This window comes from Ovis canadensis, chromosome 11 (assembly GCF_042477335.2).
Source record: "Ovis canadensis isolate MfBH-ARS-UI-01 breed Bighorn chromosome 11, ARS-UI_OviCan_v2, whole genome shotgun sequence".
Taxonomy (NCBI): domain Eukaryota; kingdom Metazoa; phylum Chordata; class Mammalia; order Artiodactyla; family Bovidae; genus Ovis; species Ovis canadensis.
In genome coordinates this window covers 20,418,329-20,436,183 of record NC_091255.1, presented here as the reverse complement: position 1 = coordinate 20,436,183, position 17,855 = coordinate 20,418,329, and the positions used below count along the sequence as shown (strand labels likewise).

General features: G+C 38.1%; 1 protein-coding gene across 30 annotated transcripts in view; it reads left to right on the top strand.

The window, feature by feature from the left end:
* Positions 1–17,855, top strand: part of BCAS3 (BCAS3 microtubule associated cell migration factor) — a 608,745-nt gene that overhangs the window by 259,587 nt on the left and 331,303 nt on the right. For 18 of the 30 annotated variants that reach the window (XM_069602698.1, XM_069602701.1, XM_069602691.1 and 15 more), the window contains exon 16: positions 5,920–6,070. In XM_069602698.1, coding sequence (XP_069458799.1) covers positions 5,920–6,070 — 151 coding nt within the window. Of the gene's footprint in view, positions 1–5,919; positions 6,071–16,998; positions 17,044–17,855 lie in introns of all 30 variants that reach the window. The other 12 variants (XM_069602693.1, XM_069602696.1, XM_069602689.1 and 9 more) reach the window with 1 other exon arrangement.

Below are 17,855 nucleotides of genomic sequence, written 5' to 3'. Positions count from 1 at the left end.
AGAGGACGTTGCTAATGTTACCCTAACATGTGCCTTTACGTTTCATACTCTTCTCTCTGGGAAATTTGTAGCTTATTTGGATTTTGTAGCAGTAGGCTTACAAGGTGGTGACACCAAATAATATAGAAGTCATAAATGCCCAAAGGGTGCTTCTCCTCTGCAGTGTAGTATGTTCCCTTCTGATACTCTCGTCTCATTCTTATCGGTGACTATGTATATTTTATTTTTATTTTCAGATAGCGGAACAAATTGGTGTAACATATCAGCTCAACAAAATTTAGCTCAGTTTGTCTTTAGGCCAGGATATCAGTTGAATGGAAAAATGAGAGATCATGGATCCCGCTTTGCCTCAGACTTAACGTATCTCAGTATCTAAGTAATAGACATTGCTGGTACTATTTTGAGGACGCTGGTTAAAGAAACAAACAAACAAAATAGAAATGCATATTTGTAAGGTTGTAGTAAATGTCAGTTAAACGTCAGAGATTTTGTTTCATTTCCTTTCATTTGTTTCATTTCATTATTCTGTTTTAAAAAATCATATTTTCTACCTTACAATAAAGTTAGCTATCTCATATAAATACTGTGAACCATGAAGACATGTATTATTTCTGTAAGTCGCTAGCTTTTGGCTGTGGTGGTCCTTGCTGCTGCACGGGCTTTTCTCTGGCTGTGGCACGTGGGGGCTGCTCTAGCTGCAGCGCGTGGGCTTCTCACTGCAGTGGCTCCTCTTCCTGAGCAGCGCAGGCTCTAGCCCACGCAGGTGTCAGTAGCTGCTCCATGGGCTTCAGAGCGCAGGGTCCATAGTTGTGACATGTGGGGCTTAATTGCTCTGTGGTGTGTGTGATCTTCTCGGATCAGGGATCGAACCTGTGTGTCCTGCATTGGCAGGCAGATTCTTTCCACTGAGCCTCCAGGGAAGTCTCATTATATTTTTGTAAGAGTAAAATATAAAAATTAAAATGTTTTTAGATTGAATCTTTATAATAAGAATGTACAAAACAAATTGATGAAGTGGAATTTATTTAAAAAAAAAATTCCGCTTGTTAAAAGATCTGTAAGAGAACAAAAAGACAAGTCAGAACAGGGTAAGAAAATATTTGAAAATCATATCTAATAAAAGGTTTATATCCAGAATATATAAAGAACTTTTTAAATTTGAGAATAAGATCCATAAATAATTTCTTACATTTTTACAGTCATTTGATTTTCAGCAGGGGTGCCAGGATAATCCTCTGGGTTGGGAGAGAATATCTTTTCAATAAGTGATGCTGGAACAAGTGGATATTCAGCATTCGAAAGAACTGAAGTTGAATGCCTTCCTCACATGATTTATAAAAATTAATTCAAAATTAGGGACCTAAATGTTAGAACTAAAAATATAAAACTCTTTGCAGAAAACATAGCTATAAATCTTTGTATATTTGGCCTGGGCAGTGTTTTTTTTGGTATGACAACAAAAGCATAAGCAACTAAAGAAAATATAGATAAATTAGACTTCATCAAAGTTAAAAACTTGTATGTTTCAAAGCATACCATGAAGAAAGTGAAAAGATGACATAGGAAGGGGAGAAAATATTTATAAACCATGTTTTTGCTAAGGGATTTACCTTCTGAGCTTAACTCTTATTTATGACTGAATTTATGACTGAACAATAAAAAGACAACTCAATTTTGGGCAAATGTTTTGAATAGACATTTCTCCAAGAAGCTATATAAATTAACTAAAATGCACATGAAAAAGATATTTTAAAAACGCAGATCAAAACTACAATGAGATACCTCTTCACACCCACTAGCATGGATAAAATAAAAATGATAGACCACAACAAGAGGTGTGGAGGATGTGGAAAATTTGGGGCCCTCGTACACTGGTGTAGCCATAGTTTATCAGTTCCTCAAAAGATTAAATATAGACCTAACTGTTCCACTCCTAGTCATATGTACCCTAGAAAATTGAAAGCCCAAGTCCACAAAAATGCCTATGTACTAATGTTCATAGAAGCATTATTCATAGTAGCCTATTAAAACAACCCAGATATTCATCAGCTGGTATAAACGTGGTATATCCATACAGTACAATATTATTCAGCCATTAAAAGGAATGCACTGTTGACACATGGTACAACATGAATAAACATTGAAAACATAATCGGAAAAAGCACTCACAAAAGGCCACCTTGTATGGTTCCATTTATATGAATTATCCAGAATAGACAAATCAGTAGAAACTGGACAGATTCCTGTATCAAAAGCTGATGGGTAGGGAAAAGAAGAGTGACTGCTAAGGGTATGGACTTTCTTTTTGGGTGATGAAAATGTTCTTAGATTAAATAGCGATCCTAGTATCATTCTGTAGAATATACCAAACACCATAGAACTGTATACTTCAAAAGGATCAATCTTATGGTGTGTGAATTACATTTCAGCAAAAATATTAGCCCAGTTTTTAAAATTGGCAAAAGCTTTACATAGGTATTTTAACAAAGAAAATAAATAGATGACAGATAAGTTCATGAACCACAAAAACAGCAACCTGTTTGGCCCATATTTGGCCTGGAGAAGGCAATGGCAACCCACTCCAGTACACTTGCCTGGAAAATCCCATGGACGGAGGAGCCTGATAGGCTACAGTCCATAGGGTCTCAAAGAGTCAGACACGACTGAATGCCTTCACTTTCACTTTTCACTTTCATGCATTGGAGAAGGAAATGGCAACCCACTCCAATATTCTTGCCTTGAGAATCCCAGGGACAAGGAGCCTGGTGGGCTGCCGTCTATGGGGTCGCACAGAGTCGAACCTGACTGAAGCAACTTAGCAGCAGCAGCCGTGTATTTACCCAGAATGGCTGAAATCAAAATGAGTGACAACACCAAATTCTATTGTGGATACAGAAGAACTCGAAGTGTCATATTTTGCTGGTGGGAACGTGAATGGATCATTTCCTTTGTCAAAGTGTTTCACATTTCCTCATAAACTTAAACATATAATTATTATCTCCATGCAAACATTCATATACTACAATCAGCAACTCCATTCCTAGATATATATTTTAAAAAACTTCAGTTCAGTCGCTCAGTCGTGTCCGACTCTTCGCAATGCCATGGACTGCAGCACGCCAGACCTCCCTGTCCATCACCAACTCCTGGAGTTTACTCAAACTCATGTCCACTGAGTCGGGGATGCCATCCAATCATTTCATCCTCTGTCATCCCCTTCTCCTCTCACCTTCAGTCTTTCCCAGCATCAGGGTCTTTTCAAACGAGTCTGCTCTTTGCATCAGGTGGCCAAAGGATTGGAGTTTCAGCTTCAAAATCAGTCCTTCCAATGAACGTTCAGGACTGATTTCCTTTAGTTTTGATTGGTTTGATCTTGCAGTCCAAGGGACTCTCAAGAGCCTTCTCCAACACCACAGTTCAAAAGCATCAATTCTTCAGTGCTCAGCTTTCTTTATAGTCCAACTCTCACATCTATCCATGACTACTGGAAAAACCATAGCCTTGATTAGACGAACCCTTGTTGGTAAAGTAATGTCTCTGCTTTTTAATATGCTGTCTAGGTTGGACATAACTTTTCTTCCAAGGACCAAACGTCTTTTTATTTCATGGCTGCAGTCACCATCTGCAGTGATTTTGGAGCACCCAAAATAAAGTCTGACACTGTTTCCACTGTTTCTCCATCTATTTCCCATGAAGTGATGAGACCGGATGCCATGATCTTTGTTTTCTGAATGTTAAGCTTTAAGCCAACTTTTTCATTCTCCTCTTTCACTTTCATCAAGAGGCTCTTTAGTTCTTCTTCCTTTTCTGCCATAAGGATGGTGTCATCCGCATATCTGAGGTTATTGATATTTCTCCCAGCAATCTTGATTCCAGCTTGTGCTTCATCCAGCCCAACGTTTCTCATGATATGCTCTACATGTAAGTTAAATAAGCAGGGTGGCAATATACAGCCTTTACGTACTCCTTTTCCTGTTGGGTACCAGTCTGTTGTTCCATGTCCAGTTCTAACTGTTGCTTCCTGATCTGCATACATATTTCTCAAGAGGCAGGTCAGGTGGTCTGGTATTCCCATCTCTTTCAGAATTTTCCACAGTTTATTGTGATCCATACAGTCAAAGGCTTTGGCAGAAATAAAGCAGAAATAGATGTTTTTCTGGAACTCTTTTGCTTCTTCAATCTAGCAGATTTTGGCAATTTGATCTCTGGTTCCTCTGCCTTTTCTAAATTCAGCTTGAATGCCTGAAAGTTCACAGTTCACGTATTGTTGAAGCCTGGCTTGGAGAATTTTGAGCATTACTTTACTAGCGTGTGAGATGAGTGCAATTGTGCAGTAGTTTGAGCATTCTTTGGCATTGTCTTTCTTAGGGATTGGAATGAAAACTGACCTTTTCTAGTCCCGTGGCCACTGCTGAGTTTTCCAAATTTGTTGGCGTATTGAGTGCAGCACTTTCACAGCATCATCTTTCAGGATTTGAAACAGCTCAACTGGAATTCCATCACCTCCACTAGCTTTGTTCTTAGTGCTGCCTCCTAAGGCCCACTTGACTTCACATTCCAGGATGTCTGGCTCTAGGTGATTATCTGGGTCTTGAAGATCTTCTTTGTACAGTTCTTCTGTGTTTTCTTGCCACCTCTTCTTAATATCTTCTTCTTCTGTTAGGTCCATACCATTTCTGTCCTTTACTGTGCCCATCTTTGCATGAAATGTTTTCTTGGTATCTCTAATTTTCTTGAAGAGATCTTTAGTCTTACCCATTCTGTTGTTTTCCTCTATTTCTTTGCATTGATCGCTGAGGAAGGGTTTCTTATCTCTCGTTGCTATTCTTTGAAACTCTGCATTCAAATGGGTATATCTTTCCTTTTCTCCTTTGAGTGTAAAAAACCTTACATTCATACAAAAACTTTTGCAGGAATGTTTATGGCAGCTTTATTTGTAATAACCAAAGCTGGAAACAATGTCTTTTTGCCAATGACTGGATAAACAAACGGTAGTACTTCCATACAATGAGATTATATTTGGGAATAAAAAGGAAGGAATTGATACCTGTAGGAAAATGTAGAGTGATTGAATCTCAGATGCTTACTGGCAAGTGAAAGAGGTAAGACTCAATATGGTACATACTTCATTTATAGAACATTCTGGAAAATGCAGAGCCAAATGGGAGAAAAGGTAAGTACCTAAAAGGAATTTTGCTTATTGGTGAGATGGGAGTGATTTCTCTCTATGCAGATCAGATTTTATTTCAGTTTGTTTTTCCTGGTTGTTAGTGAGCCATAATTCTTATTCTTTTTATTTTTTGTATTAATGCAGTCATAAAATAAAAGATTGATTCATGATTTTTAATTTTATGGTGGGTAGTGGTACATTTTGGGAGGAAGACAGTGTTTTTGCCTGTTGATTTTGGTCAGTTTCATCCTGTGCCTCTCATGCTATTCTCTGTGGATATACATCCTTATGCCTCATGTTTCTTCTGCCCTCTGGAGGCTTTATAGGTTGCCATGGCTGGAATATTCTTCCCCTCTGACTCCCAAGCTTGTTTAAGGAAATGTTCCCTGCTTACTTTAGACTAATTTAAACCTTTTCTTTTTTTTTTTTTCTCTTACTATCCTATATTTCTTTGTAACACCATAAAATTCAGTTTTATGCCAATTATTTGTATAACCATTTAACATCTACCCAATTCTGTATTCTCCAAGCCTCCATCCTCAAAGACTACAGTCTCTGTTCATAGTCAAGTCATGTTTGGTATTACCAGAGTCCTTTGTTTTTTTCCCCCCTTCCATATACTCATGATTCTTTTAGAATCATGTCTGCCTTTGATAATTTTCTTAAAAGATTAGTGGAGCCAGTGCAAATCCTGTCAGAGAAGGAAACTTCTCTTGGTGATGCTTTTCTTTTCTTTTTTCTCTTCGTAGGGAAGCTCAACAGCCAAGACTCCTACAATAATTTTGCCAACAACAACCCTGGCAACCCTCGACTCTCTCCTCTCCCCAGCCTGATGGTGTTGATGCCTCTCGCCCAAATCAAGCAGCCAATGACACTTGGTACCATCACCAAACGAACAGGGTAAGGCCTCAGGCTTGATACTTTTTAAATAGCTATTTTAGAGGATTAAATACATAAAAATAAAGCATACTTTTTCTTTGGGTGGTTTTGATTATTTTCTTCATTCCCAGCCCACATGAGACTTAATGTCAGCTGATTAAGTACAAAGTATAGAACTTGCGCAAACACGTTCATGCACAGGCATGTACACACACATTCATAGGAAAATACCAAGCAGTGACAAGTTGTGAGAACTAGTATTGGCTAATGAAAACCAGATCCATCTACTCAGTCTTGTAGTTCCTGCCTTGTGGCTTTGTCCGAAAGTAGCACAGTTTCATTTTCTTGATTTTGTGGACATGATTTGGATTTATAATGGCCCCCAAATTTTGACTAAGGAGAGAGAACTTAATATGACAACTGTGCTTCTGATACTTTGAAAAAACATCTATATTGAGGTACCATTTACATATAATAATCTGTCATTATTGTTGTGCTAGGTGGTAAAGTGCTGACATGAGATACTTTTGTAAGAAGAACTACTCATTCTCAGGGACCAGGCCTTTGAGCTCTAGATTTCACTGTGACATGAAATTGACCTTTTGTGTAGTGGAGTGGTGTTTTCTATAAAGTGATCCTATTTTGAATGTAGAAATTGAGTTTGTGGTGTATTAAGGTGGGGGGGGGGGGGAGAAGCTGGGAAACAGCAAACCTAGCTCCAAAATCTGACATCTTGTGATACAAATCATTTGGCTATATTTTTAAAAATTGATTTCAGCTTTTTAACCCTTCAGTAGTAGCTTAAGTAGAATTTTTACTTCCCTTTCCTCTTCTAGTTTCTTTATTTTAAAATAAATAAGAGTCACTATGAATAGTAAAGGGGTTACAAACTTAAATTTACAGGTAGCTGGCTTTTTTCTTTGGATAATGATATATTTCTGGGATATAGAATCAAATAAAAATGGGACTAAATCTTGAATCATAATCTTAGTATTTTTTCATTCACAGATGTCAGTAGATAATTCTACCTTTTTTGGTCTATCTTTCCTGAATATAAGTGAAAGAACACTCAAAATTGTTCCTCGTGATTTTAATTTTATTTCTAAGATAGTGACTGAAGTTCTATGCCTGAAATTGTGTGATGTTAGAATTCAATTCAAACTATTTGTGGAGAGGATTAGAAAGTGAGTTTTCTGGGGGCTTCCCTGGTGGCTCAGATGGTAAAGAATCCACCTGCAGTACAGGAGACCCAAGTTTGATCCCTGGGTCAGGAAGATCCCCTGGAGAAGGGAATGGCTACCCACTCCAGTCTTCTTGCCTGGAGAACTCCATGGACAGAGAAGCCTGGTGGGCTATAGTCTGTTGTGTCTCATAGAGTTGGTTATGACTGAGTGACTAATACACACTTAGAAAGTGAGCTTACTTTTGCATATATTTGAAACTTCCCATGATAAAAAGATAAACTCCATCACACCTCTTTTACTCTCCCTCTTGCTATTCTTTCTGTCTGTCCTTAGATGGGTGGGAACTATTTATCATCTAGTCTCTTCCTAAGCTACCATACTGTATGAACTTACATAACTTTTATGTTTCCTTTTCTTTTTAAAAACTTGATTACAGTTCCTAGATTTTTTAGAGCATGTGTATTATGTTTCTTGTATCCTAATTTAATAATTATTTATGAATGAATTAAGTGATAGGAATTTTAATTGTGTGCTTTGAAATTAATATTAGTTTAAGATCCATGTATCATATTTTTTGCTGGGCTTTTATCTCAGTTCTTAAACCCTTTTATTTTTGCCAAATTTTAAAATTCTTTTTAGCATGTCCTTTCTTAAAGTGTTTAGAGAGAAAAATTAATATTTGTCCCATAATGAGTACTTGGCTTTTAATTTCCAAAATTTTGATAGAGATTCATTTAGACTTACTGGGAAAAAAAAAGTTATTAGACCAGTAAAAGGAAATCCTGGGGAGGGATGTAGGAGGGGGATTCAGGTTGGAGGAACACATATGCACTCGAGGGTGATTCATGTTGATGTGTGGCAAAAACCACCACAATATTGTAAAGAAATTATCCTCCAGTTAAAATAAAGTAATTATTTCAATAGAAAAGGGAATTGCTTCATGCCCAGATTTTCCAAATGTTAACAGTTTAATGAATTTGCCTTATTTATCTTTTCTCACTCTGTATACACGCACTCACATACATACACATCCACCAAAAACTCATTTTATTAGTTTTTTTCTTCCACATGTCTGTTGTCTATAGTGAATTCTTTACTTGTGGCAGAGCTTTGATGCTCTGGAAATTACCCCATCCACTCTTTTTTTTCCCCTCCCCTCCTACTATTCTGTTTTCTCTTCCTATTAACACAGATTACAGTGACAAAAAACACTTTGATGATAGTATTCATAACTTATGCAGGTTACTGCTAGATTATAAGACCTAATACTCTTAAACCATTTTCTGAAGAGTTTGTTGACTGTATTCAGAAATTGCTATTGTGACATTACTTATAATTCTTTGTTGTTGTCTTTAAGTCGCGTCTGACTCTTTGCGACCCAATGGACTGCAGCGTGCCAGGCTTCCCTGCCCTTGTCTGTATAATTCTTATAGTACTGTTCGATCACAGAATTATCAGAGTTAGTTTGTGGTTTTACTATCTCAATACTTAGCAGTTTCAGTGACATACATGTATTTTGATTAACCAAAAGTAGTACTTGTTTCGGGAGAGTAAGGTATTCCTTGAATTTCCATTTTTGACATATGCTGAGATTTGAAGCACATCCCAAAGCACATCTAATGGTTTGAATCATTATATTTCTCCCATTAGATTTTAAGATTTACATTAATTTCATTTTTGTTTAAATTTTTTTTTTACTGTGACCAGTTCTTAAGCTGGAGAAGGCAATGCCACCCCACTCCAGTACTCTTGCCTGGAGAATCCCAGGGTCGGGGGAGCGTGGTGGGCTGCCGTCTGTGGGGTCGCACAGAGTCGGACACGACTGAAGCGACTTAGCAGCAGCAGCAGCAGTTCTTAAGCTGCAGTTAGCTCACTTGCATTATTTCCATCAAGTTTTATTGTGTCCTGGGGATTTTGATTAGCACATTAAGGTCACCAGAGTGGTGAGCAAACAGTCTTTTAATTTTCCAGGTCATTGTGGAAATCCTAATTTACTCTAATTTTGCTTCAGTGAAATGTGTTTTCTAGCATTTAAAAAATAAAACTTACAGATGTATTTGACATTAATTATGTAGAAAGAGAACACAGAGCTGACTCATTTATAGGCATTAAGTTCCAATACACCTGATATTATATCTAGTTACAAATATATGTTCCATGTCCTAGATATTTGCCATAATGGCATAAAATGAACATTAAAAAATGCATTCTAGCATAGAGATTTCCAAGGATTGCTTAGGATCCTATATTTAAATAACCAAATTTAGATGGAAACCTCAACCCAAACCTTCAGGGGATAGACGTGTGCTTACCACGTTTCACATCTGCCCCCTTATTTATGGAAAGATACATCCCTGAAAGCCTGTGCAGTGTCAGGGACCATCTGTCTTACTCACAGACATTCGCAAGGCCAGTAGAACTGCAAATGGCAGAAGACAGATGTATTTACACCTTCATGCTCTATACCTTGAAGCAGCACTGGGAGGAAATAAGGCCTATTTTGGCAACAGCTGTTGCTCAGCCCAACTGTGGTATACACTGATGAAGGCGAAAGATGTGCTAGGAATCATTTGGTTTAATAGCTGCTCATTCAAACAAAACCCGTTTCTTCCAGTCTAAGACGAGAGGATTGGAAAGGCCTCCATATTGTTTTTATCATGTGTAAATCAGCATAGTTCTCATCTATTAAAAGTGAAGGTGGGTGCCAAGGGATTGCTCCTTGTTTTCAAGTGTGAATTTTTTGTAGTAGGGACTTTCAAAGCAATAGCTCATAGATGTTTGACTGAATTAATGGATCAAATAAGTGATGAAGGGTTTTTTAAAAGGCTTCCTATGTGAAAATTTACTAAGTAGACAGTTTTTCATCAATATGCATAATTTTATATACATTAAATCTAAAATTATTGACACATGCATCATTTTGTGGGCACAAGCGGGGAACAGGATATTTCAAAAAGTGGTCAGAGAGATTTCCCTGGTAGTCCAGTGACTAAGACTCCACGTTCCCAGTCAGGGGCCCAGGTTGAATCCCTGGTCAGGGAACTAGATCCCACATGCTGCAACCAAGAGTTCACAAGCCACAACTGAAGATCCTGCGTTCTGCAGCCTAGATCCAAGATCTCAGTTGCCTCAACTAAGACCCGGCACAGCCAAATAAATAAACAAATAAAACTTTTTTCAAAGTGGTCTTAGTAATTTCATGGGAATAAGAAATATAGAAATTGGGAATGAAGTTACTTCCTTGCCCTTCACTAGCTGACGTGTTTAGTGAAGTAACCTGGTACTATTTGTTGTGTTTCACTGGTTTTCTTAAGTTGAGCAGCTTCCTGCTACTTTCGCTCTCCACCATGTTTGTATGTATTCATTTTTTTTGTGAACAGTTTGAGCTAGGTATTAGGAACCTTAGGCTTGACTCTAGAGAAGTAGGCTAGGGAATATAGTGAAAGAATATCATCTTAGGAGTCTGAAGCTCCATCTTCTTATCTTGGTTCTGCCATTTCCAGTGTGCCTGCATGAATTTTGTCATCCGAGGTATATTTGTATGTATGGATTATAACCTGTCAGCCTTACAGTGTGTGAGTTTCCAACAGGTGTTCTATTATGTACTTTCTAAGCCTCATTCATTGCTGTTCCCTAGGCCAGTGCTTCACAGGAGCTCCATTTAGGAAACATAGATGATTGTTCTTCTTTGGAAATGGAAGCATTAAATAGCATTTATTTGATTATCTCTAGTTGAAATTTGTAGACCAAATCTGCCATCAGAGTTTGCTAAGTGAATAACTGACATTGGCATATAGTCCTTGAGGAAGGTTTGTTCCTCTTTCTGATTCACTTTGTTCTGCCTTGGCTTATTTAGACACTTTGACCTAAGCCTTAAATCTTACAGGTGAAGTTTGAAGAATTAAATGGGAAAGATTTGGAAAAAGACACCCCTCCACCCCCCACCCAGTTACAGTGGTGGTTGTTTTTCAGTCACTAAGTTGTGTCCCACACAAAAAGAATGATGGTCAACTCTGTAACCCAGTGGACTGCAACACCCCAGGCTTCACTATCTCCCAGAGTTTGCTCAAACTTGTATCCTTTGAGTTGGTGATGCTGTCTAACCATCTGATTCTCTGCCGCCCTCTTCTCCTGTTGCGTTCATTTTCTCCCAGCATCAGGGTCTGGCTCTTTGCATCAGGTGGCCAAAGTAATGGAACTTCAGCATCAGTATCAGTCCTTCCAGTGAACATGCAGGGTTAATTTCCTTTAGGATTGACTGGTTTGATCTCCTTGTAGTCCAAATGGTAATCCTCCACTTCCTAGTCCTGTCTTATCTATGTATTATTTCTTGATAACTAAGCTATAAATGTTTCATTCCAGATATAAAATACCTAGCAATGTGTATTTTCATTAGGATGGATGTGTTTACATGTGCAGTATACATGCACAGTTTGAGTTTCCAGTTTTTGTACTAAGTCAGTAGAGTACTTAAGTCTTTCCATAGTTTGTTCCCTTTTCCCATAAATCTGTGAATTTTGGGGAGTGGGAGTGGGGAGGAGATTAAGTCTCCTGTATAATGTTTTACAAGTTAGCAAGCATTATTTTCTATGGAAATTTGGAAATCTGTGTGTGCTATTCTAGTCTCTCTTCTGCCACATCTGGCGGAAATTGAACAAGAGAGTTTTTTCTGATGAAAATCTTGAGCTTGTAATTTAAATTTGCATGTTGAATATATCTCAGATTAGAAAATTCACCTGGATATTTCAGCTTGACTTTGCCTTCAGAACAATAATTTGAGAGCCAGTCGTGCCATAGGTCTCTTTAGTAGATAAATTAATGAAAAATTTAGAGTAATACTTGAAAATGATATGAGGACTAACTTGTTTGTATGCACATGGGGAATGTGAGTCCATCAAAGTTACTGTTTAACACGAGGGGGTGTAGAGTGTAGCACAGTCATTGGGGTTCCTGGAATGTGGTGTTAGACTATATGGCTTTTCCTTACTATTTTACAGATAATGTTGTACAGCCCTTTCTCCGTTCAGTATGTTTAATATTTATATGGGCTCATTCTTATGTCTGTTAAGTGACAGTGCTTGCATTCTCATAGGACATGATTAGTTGGAAAGTGGGACTTTCAGACTTTTTTGTTTGTTTTTAATTGGAGAATAATTGCTTCACAGTGTTGTGTTTCTGTTGTACAACAGTGTCAGTCAAGTATAAGTAAGTATACATATATATGGGGATATATCTATCTGTGTATCTCCCCTCTCTCTCGAGTCTCCCTTCCACTCCCCACATCCTACCCGTCTAGGTCATCACAGAGCACAGAGCACCAAGCTAAGCTCCCTGTCTTGTATAGCAGATCCGCACTAGCTGTCTCTTTTATGCACGGTAGTGTATATGTCACTGCTGCTCTCTCAGTTCATCCCACCCTCTCCTTTCTTTGCTGTTTTTTAGGTGCCAACTATATTTAACTCTGAAGATGGTGAAATCTAATTATTATTACTGCCTTTTAGCAGCAGAGTCAGGTTATAAAGGGTTTTACCATGTTCAAATAAAATCTGATTTTATTTTCTTCTTAACATTTGAACAGTCTTTTTATTGGTCTTATTTTCAGCTAGGAAGACCAAAGCTTATGTGGTACTGTGTAGCCTTTAAAAAAATGAATCAGAGTTTAAAGAGTTGCATAGTATTAATGATTTGATATGGGACCTCCCAGCTAGCACTAGTGGTAAAGAAACCCACCTGCCAATTCAGGAGACATAAAAGACATGGGTTCGATCCCTGGGTTGGGAAGATCCCTTGAAGGAGGGCACAGCAACCCACTCCAGTATTCTTGCCTGGAGACTCCCATGGACAGAGGAGCCTGGCGGGCTACAGTCCATAGGGTCGAAAGCAGTTGGACACAATTGAGGCGACTTAGCATGCGGGCCCACAGTGATTTGATATGTAGCACAGTTATTTCTTGTCTTCTGAGAATCTCCAGAAGAAACACTTTGAGAACCAGTGTCAATGTCACTTAATGCAGGACTAGTATTTCTGATTTTTAGTCTCTTGGCTAACCCTGATGTTTTCCAGTCAGAATTCAGCTTCAGAAGGACATAATCATGACTAAGTGGATAGTTTTATATGGCAGGATTGCTCAACCTGCTGAAACTTAATAGTGTTTGGAAATATACACATTCTTAACACCTGAATATGATAATTGAAGTTGCATTTGTTAGTACAGACCATTTTAATTCAGCTTACACTCTGACTCACGTGCTGTTTTCCGCCTTTAAACCACCCCTTGTAAAACTACAGCTGCAGGATTTTGGAGTGGAAAGCCATAGGTGAAGACAGCTGGATCATGGACTTGGCCTTTGTGACTTTTTATTTTCATTCTTTCACTACTGAGAAAAGATGAGGCGGGCACATTTCAAAAGAACAGCTGACACTCCCCATACCAAATCAGTGACTACATCAGTCACTCTAATTCTTTGGTGTTTATGGGTCTTCTTTTCCATGTATGTGGCGGAGATCCAGTTTGTAGGAGCGGCTAAGAAGTGGGTGAGTATGGACTGGGACCATGCCAGGAAGGAGTCCTCACCTGTTTCCCCATCCCCTGTCTTCTCCTTGAGCTGGGCCAGTCTCTAGATTCTTCTTTGGCCAAAGAAGGATGACTTTTAATGCATACAACTGAATTAGACTGTGAACAGTGAGAGCCATGTTGTCTTCAGGCTTGACCATGCTGCTGGTCAGTGCGTGCCTGTTCACTGCAGTGTCTAGAGAGTGAGAGTTAACAGTGCATTTGGGGATTGTGAAGTTGTGGAAATCTTGTTGGTAACATGCTGCTATTGCCTGGGAAGGAGAATCTAGCAGATTTTTAAAAAAGTGTTTAATTTGTTCGGCTAATATGTTACTTTTTATACATAAGGAAATTTAAACTTGGAAAAAGGTATTTACTGGTTCTGTAGGTGGGACAATCAGCTGGTCTTTTGAACTGTAGAAAGTTAAAGTTTTGTTTCATTTTTGTTTGTTTGGTTTTGGGGGTCACTCAGAAGCCATTTAAACCGTTAAGGACTAAGAGAAAACTTGCAGATTATTTGCGATGAATCAGCTTTATTCTGATTTTTTTTTTTTTTTACTTTTTATTTTATATTGGAGTATAGGTGGTTAACAATGTTGTGATAGTTTCAGGTGGACAGCAAAAGTACTTAGCCATACATATACATGTATCTGTTTTTCCCCAAACTCCCCTCCTGTCCAGGCTGCCTCTTAACATTGAGCAGGCATAGTTAGGGAGTTTGGGATGGACATGTATACAGTGTTACATTTAAAATGGATAATCTGGTTCCAATGGGAACCCTGTATTCTGATATATGGAATGAGGTGGGAGACTTATCCAGCTTCTGTACAATCTATGGGAAAGAGCAGCTCATGCCCAGACATTCCAGATCACAAAAGCTTCTGTCAGAATAGTTTGGACTGTTTGATTAATTCAGTTGTCTGCCTAAGGAAGAAAATGTAAAGAAGTTGGGTAGTATGTGTCAACAATAACTTCTTCATTTAGGCAGTATCTTAGGGGCTTCCCTCATAGCTCAGTTGGTAAAGAATCCACCTGCAATGCAGGAGACCCCGGTTCGATTCCTGGATCGGGAAGTTCACTGGAGAAGGGATAGGCTACCCACTCCAATATTCTTGGGCCTCCCTTGTGGCTCAGCTGGTAAAGAATCTGCCTGCAATGTGGGAGACCTGGGTTCGATCTCTGAGTTGGGAAGATCCCCTGGAGAAGGGAAAGGCTACCCACTCCAGTATTCTGGCCTGGAGAGTTCCATGGACCAAGTCCGAGGGGTGGCAGAGTTGGACACGACTGAGCAACTTTCACTTTCACTTGTGGGCCTGTGGAAATGTTTTGAACCTTCCATTTTCTGATCGTTATTTCATGGTATCACAGTGCCATTGAAAGATTGGTGTCTTCACATGGTCACAGTTATTTAAATTGGTGTTGGTCAAAGTGCAGGATGAGTTCCAGTAACATTTTGTTTCTGATGTAATCAGTGAATCATGAAATCAAGGGAAGGGGGGAATCATGGCTAACTTTTTTTTTCATTAATGAAATAGAATATAATAAAATGTAACCTTGCTCCTTGTTCTTCAAACTTAACAGCCTTATATTATCTAGGTCTACAAAACATTGAAATGGAAATAGTAAAATTGATTACAAACAAAACCCCTCACACTCATTAAATTATTTGTTTGTTTTGTTCAAGTACACATGAGCTTATACTTTAGTACATTTATCCCTCAGTATCTGAGGGGGATCAGTTCCCACCCCGTACTGAAATCTGCAGATGGTCACGTTCCTTATATGGAATGGCCTAGTATTTGCATAACCTACACACATCTATGCATATACTTTAAGTCTTTTCTAAATTGTAAATAGTTGCTGGTGCATAGCAAGTTTTACCTTTTGGAACTCTCTGGAATTTTTTTTTTCTGAATGATTTTGATCTATGGTTGGTTGTGGGTATGGGCCCTCTGGATATGGAGAGCCAACTGTGTATTTCCATGGATCACAGTCAAAACAATTTTGGAATGCATTGTTTTAGATGTGAGTGATGAAATCATATCTCTGGTTGTGGTCTTCTCTTATATCAAGAGATTTCCTTGCTTTGCATTTGAATCATCTCTAAAGTTTTCTATTATCTCTGTCTTCCCAACTCACAGTTTCTTCTAATATCAATAGTCTCTTGCTCTTTTGTTCTCTTCTTCGTATCTTCTGTACTTCAGTCCTCAGAACTGTACTTGGTGTTGTGCGTCCACTGCACTGGGAGATTGATGCTAATTAGCATGAGTTTTCTTTTTTAATGTTCTTGGCACCAAAGTTGAAGAAGAGAATTACCAAGTTATGCAGTGCTCTTTCTTTCTTAGTTTGTTATGTCTTCCTTCCAAATGTTAGATGCAACAACAGAATTCTGTTCTGGATATAATTAAGTCAGTCTTCTCTCTGTGCAAGTATGCATAGCATGTCTTAAATGCTATGAACAGAATATTAAGAAGAAATATGTGTAACATGGAAGTCTGCCTTTGTATCCCCAGCTATGTTTAAAACAAGCAATTGTGGCTTTAGTTTCCTGTATTCCAACCTAGCCCGGTATAGGCCAGATAGAGGAAGCTAACCTCTTCTGTCATTATTAAGAGAAATGCTGATTTCCTGGAATGTGACCCTAAAATGGAAGTAAATCATACCACGGACTTGTATTTAGTGTTAGTTCCTTTGACCAGCACTATGCAGTACCGCTTACTGGAATGAAGCAGCTTAGAAAATACGTCCTTTCTGTGGCTCTGAGACAGCTGGTGAACAGCAACGGTGCTTATCAAATGTTTATCGAGTCCTCTCTCACTGGTGTTAAACATTTCGTGTTCCACACGTGTTGCTACTGGTTCCACTCTTCTCTCCATCCAGTTATTCCATTTAACTTGCACTTTGTTTTAAAGGGCCTCTGAAGTAAATTTTATTTTACCTTAGGAACCCTACAGGGGTGCTCCAGAAAAGGGGGAGAAACAGAGCATTTTGAAATCTGGAACCTTATGAAAATGAAGGGACTTGTTACTACACATCCTTCTGTTCAGTGGTTATATCAGACTTGTTAGTATTGACAGCAGAATCGCAAACGATTACTAGTTTTTTTAGCTATTTTATCCATACTCTTTAACAGTATGATCAACATGTATTTGTTAATATTAAATGAATTTTCCTCTAATATTTTTGTGCCTTTTCCCCCCTTTTCCATGAAGGCCTTATCTGTTTGGAGCGGGGTGTTTTTCCATAAAAGCTCCATGGTGAGTCTCAGTTCAGTCCCGCATGCCTAATTCCTTTGCTGTTCTCTCCGAAAGTAACTCTGTTTTGTACTTTGTTTTCAGTTGCATGGCCTGATCACAGATAGATGCACCGAATTACTGAGTCATTGGTAGATGTTGGTATTTAAGCTTGAAAAGATCAGTTTTCTTGGTTTCATTTCATTTTTTGAAAATTCACATTAAAAAATCATAGAATAATATTAAAAAAAAAAGAAAGGAGAAGAATTCTCTCATAATAATGCTGGTAGATAAAAATGGCCAACACCCACATTTAAAGCTTTTAGTATTATAGTGATAGAAGATAGAAACTCCCTACATTGACATGCTGAACTTCTGAAGACATGATTTATTTTGAAATATAAATATATTTAAGTTATACTAAAAATACCCTATAAATTTTTACTGCATTTTATTTGGTACCAAAGGAAAAAGAGTCAGTTCTGTTTTGAATAGTTTAGGTAGTTAAGGAGCTACGTGGGGAAATTTGGGTTTTATGTACAAACTCCTCTAAATTCCTAAATAACTGATTATTTTGAGTTATTAGCACCTACCCACTATAACTTGTTTGCATTATTATATAAGAGTGCATAAAATATAACTTTGTCAGTCTTAGCATGATGATCATAGAAAAGAAACGGTATATTTCATACTTTTATGTAAAGATGTGCAGTAGAATGTATTTAGAGCTTGGTGTAATATGTTTAACAAAATAGTTAAGAGTCAGAGCTCCAGAATCAGACTGTCTAGGTCTTAAATTCCAGGTCACACACTTACTACCTATATGATCTTGGGCA